General features: G+C 35.8%; 1 protein-coding gene across 2 annotated transcripts in view; it reads right to left on the bottom strand.

Annotated features, from left to right (window-relative positions):
* The window catches only part of stk10 (serine/threonine kinase 10), a 95384-nt gene that overhangs the window by 1246 nt on the left and 81408 nt on the right, over positions 1 to 12730 (bottom strand). For both annotated transcript variants that reach the window (XM_061898606.1, XM_061898607.1), the window contains 9 exons: positions 11166 to 11289; positions 7060 to 7239; positions 6884 to 6976; positions 6679 to 6808; positions 6473 to 6597; positions 3660 to 3848; positions 3413 to 3538; positions 3216 to 3329; positions 1 to 1590 (listed from right to left, as the gene is read on the bottom strand). The exon at positions 1 to 1590 is cut by the window's left edge and continues 1246 nt beyond it. In XM_061898606.1, the coding sequence (XP_061754590.1) occupies positions 1450 to 1590; positions 3216 to 3329; positions 3413 to 3538; positions 3660 to 3848; positions 6473 to 6597; positions 6679 to 6808; positions 6884 to 6976; positions 7060 to 7239; positions 11166 to 11289 (1222 nt within the window). In that variant the 3' untranslated portion in view covers positions 1 to 1449. The remainder of the gene's footprint in view (positions 1591 to 3215; positions 3330 to 3412; positions 3539 to 3659; positions 3849 to 6472; positions 6598 to 6678; positions 6809 to 6883; positions 6977 to 7059; positions 7240 to 11165; positions 11290 to 12730) is intronic.

The raw sequence follows: 12730 nt of genomic DNA, 5'->3' as shown, positions 1-12730 counted from the left end.
ATGCAAGTGTAAGCCACTGTGACACTATTTTTTTTATTTTTATAAATGTCTAATGATAATGTCAATGAGGGATTTTTAATCACTGCTATGCTGAAATTATAACTAATATTGATACTGTTGTTGACAATATTCATTTTTGTTTCACTACTTTTGGTTTGTTCTGTGTCGTGTTTGTCTCCTCTCAATTGCTCTGTTCTGAGTGTTGCTGAGTCAGGTTTGGTTTTGGAATTGGATTGCATTTTTATGGTATTGCTGTGTATTGTTTTGTTGGATTGATAAAAAAAATATATATATATTTTTTCAAAATGAGAATCAATTCTGAATCGCGCAACGTGAGAATCGCGATTCAAATTCGAATCGATTTTTTCCCACACCCCTAATAAGGGTACAAGTGTGACATAATCCTGCTGGTGTAAAAGAATTTAAACAATTATCAGCTATTGTTTATTTTATCTCGTCTAGGATGTTGTCCTCATTTTTTACTATGGAAAAAATCAAGAGTTACGACAAAAAAAACCCCACATCCAATACATATCTAAACATGTATATTAAATTGCATTACCTTTATGATAGAGACCATTTGGGGACTTAAGGTTGAAAGTGTATATTAACTCTCATTTAGTCTAAAAGAATAACCTGAAATATTACTGCAATCATTTTTCCTCCCCATTGAAAAATTATCAGGAGTTATGGAAAAAAAGGCACTGAAACAAAAGAAAAATAAAAGTTTTTTGAAAAAAAAAAAATATATATATATATTTTTTTTTTAACTTTAACACACTTTTATAGTACAGGAACCAAAGGGTAAATAGTGTTAATTTGTTTGCATTAACTGTCATTTGCTCTTAAAAAAAAATCATATTCTCAATCTATTACAATATTTCGGAAAAATTATATTTATATAATATATATTTACTTTATGTGAAAAAAAACAAAAACCTTTAATATACTTTTATTATAGAGACTACTTGGGACAGAATGGTAAAAATTTTATTTTTTATATATATATATATATATATATATATATATATATATTACACTTTTTACCATTGGTCCCAAGTCCTCTGTCTCTCTCTCTCTTTCTCTCTCTCTAAGTTATTTATTTATTTATATATAATTTAAATTAAATTGTACAGTGATGATTTCTTGCAAAAATAAATAAAATAAAGGCAAATTTTGGCAGCAAAAGTGAGGCATACAAGAATGTAAACTGTTTTACATATTTTGGGGAACATCATGAACAAGAGTGTCATTATAATTAAATTCAACATTCTTCTTGCAGAACAAAAACAAGTAAATACCTCTGTGGGCTCTTAAAAGTAAAGAGAACGCCTTTAAACCAATAAAATCCCCCTAACTATTAACGCACTAAATGAAGATTTTGTGTGGGGTGTCTTCCATGACTGTGCTAATTGACACTAGTAAGAACGTAAAGAGGAGGCTTGCTATTTATGTGGTGGAAGATTCCGGATAAGGCACAAACTTGGACACATTGCTAACAGATCCCGAATTCTGAAATTCTGAAGATTTTTTCATGCTCCAAAATCGTTCCTGCTCCTTCCTCTTCTTGCTCAGATCCTCTTCAAGCGCCTGTGATTGAAAAGAAAACTCAAAACTTATCCAAAAACCTGGAGAATATTATCACTTTTAAAGAAACACTTCCTCATATTTATTTATATGAATTTAAAATATCTGTTCTGGGGTCAAACTGTAATTCTAAATAATCCTTTATTAAATGTAGAGGCAGTGTTCTAAGAATCATTCATTTAAGTGTAGAGATACTAAAAGTTATCTTTTTTATTGATATACATTTAAAAAAATAAATACTAATATTAAAATTTTTGTATCATTATGTTTATTTAAGAAATTTATCTTAGATCAATGTATATTTCTACTATATATCAGCAAACTACAACATAATCTACAGTTTGGTGTGTGTGTGTGTGTGTGTGTGTGTGTATATATATATATATATATATATATATATATATAATATAATATATATATATATATATAAATACACACACACACTTGTATATATAATATATATATATGTATACCTTATTTAATTATTAACTAAAGAATAATTAAAACAATATACATTTAAATAATTGTAAATTTTTAAACTGTGATGCTTTATAATAGGGTTAGGGTTTAGAGTTAGTCGATGTATGGCGTACCTGATGTCATCAATAAGAACTATAAAACTTGTAATATTGTAATAATTCATAACATTTGAAAAATGTATATGTTCATTTAAAAAAATATGCTCCTAAAATGGTGTAATATGTAGCAATGTATCAGAGGTCATCTATTATATATAAATAAATGATAAATGGGTTGTACTTGTATAGCGCTTTTCTACCTTCAAGGTACTCAAAGCGCTTTAACACTACTTCCACATTTACCCATTCACACACACATTCACACACTGATGGAGGGAGCTGCCATGCAAGGCGCCAACCAGCACCCATCAGGAGCAAGGGTGAAGTGTCTTGCTCAGGACACAACGGACGTGACGAGGTTGGTTCTAGGTGGGATTTGAACCAGTGACCCTCGGGTTGCGCACGGCCACTCTTCCACTGCGCCACGCCGTCCCATATTGCATGTATTTTATTTTTTTAACTAATTAATCCATTAGAAAAAATAGTATATCTGCTTTCTAATAATGCAACAAACTATAACAATTCTGAGAAAAAAAGTTTTACTAAAATGTAAAATGTTATTTAATGTTATATTAATAACTATTGTTTTTGTTGAAAATGAATGTTATTACATATCGTGTTTATTTATTCCAAAATTTTTTTTTTTAGACCTACATTTATAATAATTTCTAAAAAATTATATTTAAAACACGTCAGTATTTTCATGTTATTTTTTTTTTTTAAATAAATGTATGTATTACATATAGTGTGTATATGTTACAAAGTAATTAATTTTATTTAAAGAAAAAAAAATCTATGATTCTGTTTTTACAACAATTTATACCTATGCAGTTAATTAGTTGTAATGTAGGTGATTTTTATAAGCTTAAACGAACAACTCCACACTGTGTATGTAGACACTAAATTAGCTGCTTGCCAGCTGGTGTATTAGAAATGAATTAATTGTCAGCCGGAGGGGATTGTCATTAAAAGGCATTAAACTGCAATAGCGTAATTTGGTCGATAGCGATCAGTGGCCAGTCGATTGGCACAAAGCCCGAAGAACCCTACCATCTTCCTGGGTCTCAGCTGATCATGCCAGTCTTTCAGCTGCTGGTTGTGTTGCTCCTCCAGCTGTTTGAGCCTCTGCGACTCATTCTCAACAAGCATGTGCTGCTTCTCGTTCTGTGGCAGCAACATTGGCCTTTTTACTTTTGCACATGAAAACTAGCATCGTTGCAGCAAAATGTGCGAATTTGGTTTCCTACCTGAAGCTCCTGCAGCTCTCGGATGTTGTTCCCGCACTCGCCGATCTTTTCTCTCATCTGGTTTTCGTGTTTCTTCAGTTGCGCCTGCTTCTCGTGCTTCTGACGCAGCTCCTCCTGCTGTGAAAACTTCAAAGGGGAGGGAGCAAGAGTTTGGCATACAGACATGTTTGCAAGGTTGAAGCTGTAGTATTCATGCCAGGCCACTAGTTGGCCCTGGTGCACAGTATCCACAAAAACAATGCGGTACCTGTTTGATCTTTTCCTTGTCCTCAGAGCTGTTGCCTGTGGAGTTGATTCGCAGGCTCTTCTTGAACATAGCCAAGCGTGTTTTTGCCTCGTTGCGTTGGTTCTTTGGCAGGCGGTTCTTCTCCTGTTGCTGACGATTTTTAAGAAGCTCGACCATGCGCTGGTTGTAGCACTGCATGTGCTCCTGTTCCTGGATTGGCACACAAATGTAGACATCGTAGACATTGGTGAAGTTCAATCGATTGGGTCCATTTCAAGGTCTCTCGTTGTTCCCATTGTGTTGAGTTTTTTCTTGCCCTGTTGGGGGATCTGAGCCGAAGATGTCGTTGTGGCTTGTGCAGCCCTTCGAGACATTTGTGATTAAGGGTTGTATAAGTTAAAGTTCCCAAGATTGTCACACACACTTTTGGTGTGGCGAAAATATTTTCTGTATTTGACCGATCACCCTTGATCACCCCCGAGGAGGTGAGGGGAGCAGTGAGCAGCAGGGTTGATTAAACCCCCAATTCAAACCATTGATGCTGAGTGCCAAGCAGGGAGATAATGAGTCCTATTTTTACAGTGTTTGAACTCACGACCTACCGAGCAGACACTCTAAACACAAGTTAACTTTGATTGATTTTGTGCCTGCAGCACATCCACTGTGAGCGGGTTTATCGATCTATGGCAGCAATGCTGTCGTTAGTTACTGTGCTTTTTAAGTATATTTTGCCTCTTTACAGCATTTTCCTAGTTTTGTTAGCTCAATAGGAGTCCAAAGAAAACAATAGACAAGCCAAGTGTGGTTTCAGGCTTTAAGAAGTATCCACAGTGTTGTTGATACCACCCCCCCTATATTCCACTGCACGCAAAGAAAAATCCATAAAGTAAAGTAAATTTCCTTTTTTGTTATTACGGTAATCGTTGAAGTACAGGGCGAGTCACTGTGTGTGTGTGTGTGTGTGTGTGTGTGTGTGTGTGTGTGTGTGTGTGTGTGTGTGTGCGCGTGCGTGCAGGCAAGGCGTCTGCATACGAGGACAGTTCAATTGTTGTTGTTTTGACTTTATCAAAAAAGTAGTTGATCCATCACCCCCTCGTTATGTTTGTTTGATAAGCAATAATGCATTGTGATTTATATTGTGTTCAAAGTGTACACATTTTACTAAAATACAACGTTTTTGGAGGCTGGAACCCATTATTCATGTTTACATTGGACAAAATGTTCTTCAATGTACAGGGTGATTCATAAGGAATACGGAAAAAAACTATAACTCGATATTTAAAAAATGGAAAAACAATAGAACACCAAGCTTGAACAGTTTTTTTGTACATACATTTGAGTATTTCAATCTTAACAAGTCTTCAATATGGCCACCACAGGCAGCACGGAAAACATCAATACGATATCACAATTCCTCCCAAACACGCTCCAGGATTTGTTGAGGCGTCGCCATTTTGAGGGTAAACAAACACGTAGTCTTCCTACAATTGAAGGGCGCCGAAAGGATGACATGACCACTACAGTGAAATTGTAACACAGTGAAACCCGGATAAGTCCTGTATCAAATGACCATTGATTCAGTCAATTACAATGCTTTCGAACTGAAAAAGTCTGATTTTGGCGTATTCTTTTTAAACCACCCTATACAAACTTTACAAAGTCTTGGGCCTAGACTTAGGCAAAAAAACGTACAAATTGGTCTGGGATTGGTTATTTTGGTCTGCCAATCAGTCACACAAACTACAGCAGGTCGCAAGAAAAAAGGTTTATTATAAGAAAATAAATATATAGTTAATAGGGAAATATAAGCAAAAAAAAAAGTTTAAATGTGGTGTGTGAATGGGTTAAATTGTGTGACTTTCACGCCCAAAGCGTGAGACTTGGCAGCTCTGTAAGTTGTTAGTGTGGAAACATTTTTCATGTGACATTAAGAATGTACTTTTGAGAAAAAGTTTTTCTTATGCAATCACAATAAAGCCGAACAGGTTTCTAGCATTCTAGGTATTATTAGTACCATAAGCATTTCCATTTCCACGCACAAGGGTAAAATATAGCTGTTCTCACCTGAAGTAAAAGACAGTTGATAGTTATTTTACTGGTAGTATAGAATGTGCTGATCAGAATCAACCCATTTTTGTAAAAAAGTGATCGCCATTGCAGATGAAAGCATTTTAATACTGATCAAAAAAGCTGATTGCCCTCTAGTTGACACTATTTTCGTGTCACCTGGCTGACAAGCAGCTAATTATGCATTTTCATTAACAAGGTGGAGATGCTCAAGCTAATTTGATAATAATCATCTCAATTACGACAACTAAACTGATTTTCTTAGTATCTTAAGTCTAATTATGAAGTATCGTTGGAGGACGGGGCTGAACATATTACACACAGAGTAACAGCACAAGGAACTAGTTTATATATTGTGTTGATATTGTTAAACTGTCAATAACACTCCCCCCCCACAAAAAGTAAACATTTACCGTTAATACATGTGATTAGTGATGGTATTGGTATCAGCCAATGTCATTTAAAACCCAGATCGAAAAATCTCTAAATATTAGTATTTCAACTCTTCTCATGTGAAGCAATATTTTCCTCCATGGCATTAAGTCAAATGCATCTGAACTCTTAGCCTGTTGGTATTTGCACTTCGGTACCTGTCCTTTAAAGCAAGCAATCTTCTTATGTTAACACGATGGATTGCTACCAGGCTAGTTAGCCTGCTAGCTATTAGCCTCACCATTGTTATGTTGTTCCTCTTTCGTCTTCAGGTGTCCCACTAATTTTGTCCGTTTATCATATGACGTATAATGACGTACGTTAGTTGACTTTACCTTGTTGTGTTTCTTGAGGAGTTGGTGCCTCTGGAGGAAGTACTGTTCTTTGAGCTGCTGCTTCAACTGCTGATATTTCTCATGGATGTTACTCTCCTCCAAACCCCATATTGTAGATTCCCGATCTGAAGAAAAGAGACAAAAATGCTGACTAGTTACGACGCTACTGGCAGCACACGACACAACTTTAATTCCAGCTTCCCGACCTCTGATCAGGTTCTGCTTCTTGTAGAGACAATCCATCTCCGTGCGTGCAATCAGTTTCTTGTTGTCTTCAATGATTTTTTGGAGCGTCAAGTCCAGCCTGTTCTTCTGGCCTGCCAGGAATTGTTCCTCCTTTGGCCACAAAGAAATACATGTTTTTTCAAAAAGAAAACTTAAATAACAGAAGAGGAACAGATGGTTGTATACCTCGAGAAGCTTATTGTCTTGGTAGGTCTGCATGGATTTTTTCAAACATTCTTTGCGCTGACTTCTGGGCAGTTTGTCCACAGATTGTTTTAACTAAAGCAAGAAAAGAATGCATGTTCATATTCTCAAATAAGTATGTATGTTTTGTTAGAACTGTGTCTTAAAGGTGTACCAACCTCCTTCTTCTTTAGCTTGAGCTTCTCCTGGAACATTTGGTACTCGCGCTGCTGTTCGGCTTTGATGCGTTTGGTCTCCTCTTTGAGCTGAACGTGGTGGTCTGCCTCAATCTTCTCAATGGTCTGCTTCTGCTGCTTCTCCAGGTTCTCCAAGTCTACGTCGTAGTGCTTCTTCTTGGCCTGGGAGCAGGTAAAGCCAGAAAAAAAATACCTCTGAATTCAAATGAAACCATCGTCGTGCATAAAGTCAGCACACAGCATACATACCTCAGGAGAGCTTAGTTCAAGCACACTTTACATTTTTGCATGCAACACTTTTTAAAAAGAGCCGAAGGAGGAAAAGGAAGAGAGGGAACAACGCTTACACAGTAGGGAAGGCATTCATTAGGCCTCATTGCTGGGTGGATCTCGCGTGAGAGCAAGGTGGGGAGTTAAAGTACCAGTAGAGTGGAAACACTAGGTGACATCATATGCTTAATGGTGTTTCATTGCATCTATTAAACCATATTCAATTGCATTTTCAATCGGCAAAGTTTGTGAAAATAGTGTCTAAAGATCATAAAATGCCACAAACTCAGTTGGCCATTTTGAATATTCCACTCAAAATATCTTTAACAAATTTCGTAGATTCTACGCCTCTGGAGTTATGCTTCTGCACTCTGACCATATCACCAGATCCGTCACACTGGAAATACGCAAAAATTGGAAAGACATGCTGTCTATAATTCACAATCCTTAAACATATACTTGGCTTTGTGTATGCATTCAAAATCGTAAATAAATAGTTAAACAGATCAAGGGTCCTCTTCTCTTTTGCGGCCATAAAACCCTCTAAAAACATCCAGAAACCGCCAACAATACTACATTTACATGAAAATTAACCAAATATGAGCAATATTGTTATTATAAGCGCCAATGCAGACAGACTATTTTAGCGCCGCATTGAAAGTAGTGAGATAATGCGAGCTAACGCCGCTATTGTTGGAACACAACGCCAGCGGCTGCTTCTACTTCGTCTCCAACTAGCTAAAAAGTCAACTCTAGATTTTAATTCATGCATCTCTCACCTTGTAGAAGACAAATGTGGCCATGGACTGAGAGGCTGGCCGACATTGACATCCCCGAGATATCAAAGATTATGCAAAAAGATGCTAATTGTGAAAACTTTTTTTTATCCCTTTGTGAGAATTGCGATTGAATCTTCATCCAAACAGGATTATGTGAGCATCCCGTCGTTCGGCATCCCAGCGAGAGTGGACATTGTACAGGAAGTGTTTGTTTTATTATGGTTAGTTTGTATGTTGAGCAACTAGCAATGCAACATGATGTTACAGTGTCACAATACATATGCATTCTTTTAGCACTCAGCCTCTAAAAAATGTTGCTCATCGTCATTGTGTTCGGGCTCAAAAATATAAGGTATCATATTTTTGTCCCGAAGTAATCATTTTTGGCTTTCAGAATATCTGATTGGTTAGTATTGTTGTTGATGGGGAAGGGATCTGTGATTCCTATTGCGACGTCACGGATCAAACGGGCTTCCTCATTAACTCTCAAAATGGATTGGGAATCTCCGGGAGATTATTACTATTTTAATTTATTCGCAAACTTTAGAAGTCTTTCAGTGCCATAAATCAGATGTATATGATAATAGCGTCAATATAAAGGCAAGTTGTTTTTTCACTCTACTGGTACTTTATTAATCATTTTTGCAATGCAGTCTACTGAAAATGATAGAAACCACCACTCTCCATAGCAACTGACGCTGGGGTCAAAGTTGGAAATGCCACAAAACACATTTTAAGATTTTCACTCTAATTCCATAAGCTGTTTGTTTACATGCTTTTTTTTATTTGTCTTTGCTATTTGGGCTTATTGGACCCTAATTAGAATAAAAACTAAGAATCATATTTTGATATGATGTACTTAGTCCATAAGTAACAAACGTGTACTTTGTGTTTCGTGACATGCTAATTCTCATTTTTACACTTTTTTTTTTCCAAATTCCATTATATGTTATACTCTTCTGACACCACCAGGTGGCAGTATAAATGTCCATATGTCGGAATAAGACCCCAATTCAGTAGTGTACACAATTTTGGAAATACGAGCTAGAAGGTGCAGCGACCCCAAAGGGAATAAGCGGTAGAAAATGGATGGAGGGATGCAAGGTGCTGTCCACGCATGTGGCCACTAAGCCTTTAGAGCTTTTAACCTACTCTGTCAAAAATGTCTTGTGTTCATCTTCATATTTTTGTTTGGCTGTGCATTTTTTCCTTGCACTTTTGAGGGCGAACTTGAGATAAATTGTATACTGTAGCTGCACCATTTTGAAAAAAAACCTAATGATTTTTCTCAGCAAAATTGCAATTGCAATTTAATTTGTGATTTTTACATTTTATACATAAAACTATAGTATGTGTAAAAATTAATCGGTACACACCAGTAACTGATTTTAGAGATTTAAATATACATCCCTCCGGATTGATCTATATGTAATATGGATCGATCGATGTCCGGTTGAAAAGTCATGAATCGGTTGATTGTAGATTTGATACAAAATATGGCTGTTTGAATCTTTAGTACCAACTTTGTGGCTCCCTGGAGTATTTTTAAAAAAGGATTAAAATTGGAAATAGATGGAGGGAAAAATATTTTTTTGTTTGAGGACTTCACTAATGAGAGTATTTGGTGAACGTCGTTTTGTCCTACTAATTTCAGCGGTTCTTGAACTCACCATAGTGTGGACTGGGACGCCACAGTTTTTTTTACATGTCAAATCTTACACTCCTTTGTGTCATTTTGTCCACCAAACGTGTTTTTAAGCTGAGCGTGAATGCACAACGCTGAGCTTTGTTGACTTGTTGGAGTGTTAATCAGGCATATTTGGTCAGTGCATCACTGCAAACTAATCAATGCAAACATGCTATTTAAGCTAGCTGTATGTACATATTGCATCATTATGCATTATTTGTAGCTATATTTGAGCACAATTAATATCCTTTACTTTAATCCTCTTTGTATATAATTCAGTTTTGCATGTCTCATGACTTATTATTTGTAATATTGGCTGCATTTCTGATAGGTGTTTGTGTGCCATGTTGTTCCAGACCACAGCAAACATTACCTAGCTTGCCAAAGATTGTAATGAATCATTTAGAAGAAGACAACCTGCTGTTTCCTTTAACTTGCACACACACATCTATATACCTATGACCTGTAATTTCCAGGAGTAACCTCACCATCTGAGTAGCTTTTGATTTACTAATGTTTTTTATGTAAAAATGTGTAGAATAAATATTGCATTTCAACATTTCTGTCAACGAAGATTTGCTTCAGCATGCGACACATAGTCATTTTGATAGAAGGCTATTATAGCTAATATAGAAACTTCCGTCATGTGTTGTTTTCATTACAAGACTTAGGCTTTTCATTTTTTGCGCCTCCAGACAGATGTTTTTTGGATTTTTGGTCCAATTTGACTCTTTCAACGTTTTGAGTTGCCGACCCCTGATCTAAATAAATAAATAAACACTGAAATATTCCCACAACAGGACATTTATTTTTTTCCTCTTAATTTGTTATTTTGCAGCACTTCTTACTGGCGAGTGGCGAGTAGGGAGGCTGTCTGTGCTTCCAGTGTGTCAAAAGTTGGTGCCCTATGCTCCCGCGCACCCAGACAAAGATTACGGATGATTAAAAAGGGGGGCTCACTGCGTTCGGTTAATTTTACTGTTAAATAAACGAGCTCAGGTGCTGAGAGCACTTTTTTCCTGTTTGAAGCAAAAGACGAACAAACACGAGGCTCAACAATTCTGATTGGTGAACATGTCGGTCACGCAAATGCCGGTGACAGCGGGGAGGAGACATCAGCCTCTTGCGGTTCTTTAAGACGTTAATCAAACCCTTGATGTCGATTCGTAAGACCCGCATGAAACCGGGCAAAGAGGCTCGTCCTACGCTATATAAATACGGTAGCTTTAAAATCTGTATGTTTCTGATGGTTTTTGACCCTACAGACATGCACCTAATTTCAGTGACAAATTACTACTTGAGTCCATTTGGTGTGTCAGATGTTGTGTTGCTTTTCCGTGTGTTTCACTCACATGCATTTCCTGGTCGAAGCGTTTCTGCATCTGTTCTTTCTGATTTTCCAGTTTGGTTTGGAGTTGAGTCAGAGCTCGCTGCTCCTCCTTCTGGAGCAGACGCAGCTCACGCAGCTCCTGACGTCTGAACACGCAAACACACAAATCGATTGCTATTATTTGGTATGTGGTTGATGTAGTGTCATATTCCTACCACTAGGTGACATGAGTAGTTAACTTTCAGGATTTTAATTGACTTCAAACACTCATGTATGGAAGTTTCAGTCACAAAATGAATCTAATTCCAGTGAGGTAAATAACATTATTTTAAGATATAAGTGTGAGTTAAAAACAATGTTTGTAAAATGCCCCCCACCAATCTTATAGAAGACACTTGCAAAGGACAAATAATTACAATAAAGTTGCAATATTATGATTTTAAAAAATATGTGATTCTATCAACTAAGGTCGATAGAATTACATGTTTACAACACAAACATTTTTTTTTGCAACATATCTTGATAAAAACATTTTGTGAGGTAAAAATAAGAATTATAACATTGAAAATCTAAAAAACAAAAACTTGTATCTGTATTAAACTATAATATGACCAAAAAAGGGGTTTATGACAAGATTCACATCACAATAATTTGATAAAAAAAATTGTTTTATGAGATTAAAATAATGATTATAGAAGGAATAAAATAGGATATACATTACAAGAGATAAACATTGCAATTTATGAGAGTACTTTAGGTTAATGAAAGGGTTTCTACTGGTATGAGCAATTCTAATTTAATGCTTTTTAATGCCTTTTCTAATGCCACTTAAACAAATGTAATGCCTATTTCGGACTGCATAGGGTTATTACATATAGTCAAAAGCTTACAATTGAGTGTGTACACACAATTGTTGAAAGGTTTCCATTAAATGTTACTATCGAGTGAATTATAATTGGCTCGCAAAACGGTTTAATCTCAGAATTTATTTATTTATTTTTCTGCAGTAGCGTCCGATATTTTGACAATAGACAATAGCCAGTTAAAAGGTTCTGTATCCTAATTAAAGGCAAATTGTACTTAATCCCTCGAAATAAACATTTAATTGTAAATTAGTTGATCTATATAATATACCCAACACCAGAAGTCCTTTTTTCAAAAATTGCATCTCTTTAAAATATGCTCTAAAAATGCATATTCTCTGAAGGTATGACTTACAATTGCCACAAACTGGAAATAATGTTTTTAATCAGGATACAAAAAAAAAAATGTTAAAAGGTTTTACGGAATAATAAATGAGCATCATACTAGGAATGAAAATGATGCGTGTGTTTGGAAATAGATGACTGATTTGAACATTTATTATATTTTGAAAAATGCCAACGAGCCTGTTAGATGGATTAACAATAAACTGAGTAAATTTAACAACTTTAATAGATTGTTTAATAAACCCTCAGTTTAAAATGGGTACAGTAGATAGCAATTTAAGTTTAAAGTGAGGCAGCTGAATGAACTTTTATTCATTTACTGTGGGAATGTCAGAGATTAAAAGAGTTGTGGTCGGTTGTGAGAACTGCGTCATGGCAG

Source organism: Nerophis ophidion, linkage group LG04, assembly GCF_033978795.1.
Source record: "Nerophis ophidion isolate RoL-2023_Sa linkage group LG04, RoL_Noph_v1.0, whole genome shotgun sequence".
Classification (NCBI taxonomy): Eukaryota; Metazoa; Chordata; class Actinopteri; order Syngnathiformes; family Syngnathidae; genus Nerophis; species Nerophis ophidion.
Note: the sequence above shows the minus strand (reverse complement) of the source record. Positions and strands in the feature narration are given on the sequence as shown.